General features: G+C 41.7%; 1 protein-coding gene across 1 annotated transcript in view; it reads left to right on the top strand.

The window, feature by feature from the left end:
- LOC106011292 overlaps positions 1-2,738 on the top strand; it is a 7,943-nt gene that overhangs the window by 3,043 nt on the left and 2,162 nt on the right. The window contains exons 2-3 of the mRNA XM_035968817.1: positions 451-625; positions 1,761-1,940. Coding sequence (XP_035824710.1) covers positions 451-625; positions 1,761-1,940 — 355 coding nt within the window. The remainder of the gene's footprint in view (positions 1-450; positions 626-1,760; positions 1,941-2,738) is intronic.

The following is a 2,738-nucleotide window of genomic DNA, read 5'->3' as shown; positions in this document are numbered from 1 at the left end:
TCTCCCTCTCTCTCTCTCTCTCTCTCTCTCTCTCTCGTACTCTCCCTCTCGCTCTCACTCTCTCTCACTATATCTAGTTCTATCTTACTTTGTTTCTATTTCTCTCCCTTCCCTCCCCCCCCCTCTCTCTCTCTCTCTCTCTCTCTCTCTCTCTCTCTCTCTCTCTCTCTCTCTCTCTCTCTCTCTCTCTCTCTCTCTCCTTAAGTCTCTGGCATTATTTCCCCGATTTCTTTCAGTAAATCTCTCTCGTGTCTGTCTGCCTATTGTCTGTCAGTCTGTCTATCCCTCTTTCTCTCCCTGTTTCTCTCTTTTCTTCTCTTTCTCCCTTCCTCTCCCCTTCCCCCTCTCTCTCCCTCCCCCTTTCCCCTCTCCCTCTCTTTACCGTCATTATCTTCCCTCTCTCCTAAACCACTTTGATATCGTATGTAAATTCCTCCCACGACACAACAGGACATTCTACAAGCAATGGCAGGAGCTGATGTCAGACCCTGTGTTGACCAGCCTAGGTATGAAGACCCCACGGTGCAGGAGGGCAGTACTGACCATCACAGTCATAGCCATCTTCTTCTTCTTCGTCAACAATGCCTATTTATTCATCGCCCTTTTCGCGGATATTGGTCTAAAGGTCTGAGCCCAAATTTATTAGAGCGTTAGCAAAAAAGAAAAAGAAAAAAGTCCATGCGATTTCTGTGAGTTCCCTTGAGTGTGTATGACTACGTGCGTGTGTGTATGTGTGCTAGTGTGTGTGAGTGTTTGCGCGCGTGAGTTTGTGTGTGTGTGTTTGTATGTTTATGTGTGTGTGTGTGTGTGTGTGTGTGTGTGTGTGTGTGTGTGTGTGCGCGTGTGTGTGTGTGGTTATATAGTACTCTCATATTATTCTTTACCCAATATCACTAAACGAGATGAATCGGAAAACGAGAGAGACTGAGAGAGAGAGAGAAAGAGAGAGAGAGAGAGAGAGAGAGAGAGAGAGAGAGAGAGAGAGAGGGGGGGGGGGGAGAGGAGAAGAAAGGAATGGTGAAAGTCAGAAGTACTGACAGATACGAAATGACCAAAAAGACATTAGAACCTTTGAGAGGAGTTGGGTTTGAATACTAGTTCAAAATATATAAAACAAAGTCTAGTAACACCTACAAATCATGATGAATGGAAACTCAAATTTTGCTATATCTCATTATATTATCTAGGAGTTAAAATAAAGATGTACAGAGAGATACGAATATAACCAGGAACAAAATAAGAACCTTCGAGAACAAAATGTGCTTGAATGACGATATTGATAAAAGGTTATTGTATCGCGCATGCCCCCTCTCAACAGCAAGCTCAATGCAATGCCAAAGTGTCTTGTGTACTGCAAATTCGATCTTAGAGTATCTTATAACATTATTTGGAGATAAGGCTAAAGACTGTTTCTGGACGTATAGAGTGGACTTAGCGTTTTATAAATTCTACAGTACATACCTTACAACGTTCTGTTAGCTCATTTGTTTCACGCGTGACTTTTGGGACCAGAGAACATTACAGTTCTTGCTACTTCCACTTTGACATCTCTCATGGTCAGTCAGTCAGTCAGGCCTGAGTCGTATGCAACACGCCAGTATACGGACAAAGATAGCAGATATTACTTCCCCACTCGGGAAAAGAACTCACGTCTTCTGCGAGCAACAGCGAAGAGCCGGACCATTACAGCAGACGCCGAAATATCTTCTTTTTTTTTATAAACAGAAAAGCGTTTTAATCCTCGCTTCCCTTGTCCACAGGAAAGTATGCAGAGAGTGGTGTGCGACCCCTTCCCAGTCAACGCTTGGAGTCTAACCACGGCCCTTTCGGTACAGGTGCTCAGTTCAGCTGCCTGGACGCTGCCTCTCTCATTTGCGGTTGGCCTGACTCATATTATGACGGTTTACTTCAAGAAAATGACTGACGTCATCCAAACTCATGTATGCTTACGTGATTTTATGTTGTCTGTCTGTCTGTCTGTCTGTTTGTCTGTCTGTCTGTCTGTCTGTCTGTCTGTCTGTCTGTCTGTCTGTCTGTCTGTATCCCTTTTTCTCTCATTGTTTGTTCCCCTCTTCCCTTCTTCCCTTCATACTTACTTTACTTACTTACTTTTTTTTCTTTCTCTCCCCCTCTCTCTCCTTCTCCCTATCTTCCTGGGAGTATAATAAGCTATCTAAAGTGTTCGCTTTTGTTCTCGAGACACGCAATTAGACTATTTACAAGGCAGATGACTTGTGCTTAAAGGTGACATTATGTTTGGGAAGTACTTAAGTATGTATTAGCTATATTATACCTTTTGAAGAAGTTTTACTTTATTTTCACGTTACTGACAATTGGAATAGCTGAAAATGTATTCTTTTTACAGATGTAAATGGAAGCCTCTAAGAATACATTTCAGCACAGATTGCTAACTTTTGTCTTTATCGCGTCATAATAATATTATTATGATAGTGTTATTTCATTTTGTCTGCTGGTGGTTGGTGAAGCATTCGAAACAATCTGCTTCCCTACATCTTTTTATGTTAACACATGGACAATATTTTACTGGATTGTACATAAATTTCATTTTTTAAATTTGAGAGGACGATGGCTTTACCTGTCTATTTTTGAAACGTTCATAGATAATCAGATCTACGTTCCTAATAAACATTCGAATATTTTAAAAAATCACAATCAAACAACACCCCAACACACTTTTTTCTCAACGGTTTTGGTACTCGACCGCCCTCTCTCTCCCT

The sequence above is a fragment of the Aplysia californica genome, unplaced genomic scaffold (genome assembly GCF_000002075.1).
Source record: "Aplysia californica isolate F4 #8 unplaced genomic scaffold, AplCal3.0 scaffold00086, whole genome shotgun sequence".
In the NCBI taxonomy this organism is placed as follows: Eukaryota; Metazoa; Mollusca; class Gastropoda; order Aplysiida; family Aplysiidae; genus Aplysia; species Aplysia californica.
This window is presented reverse-complemented; position numbering and strand designations above follow the sequence as displayed.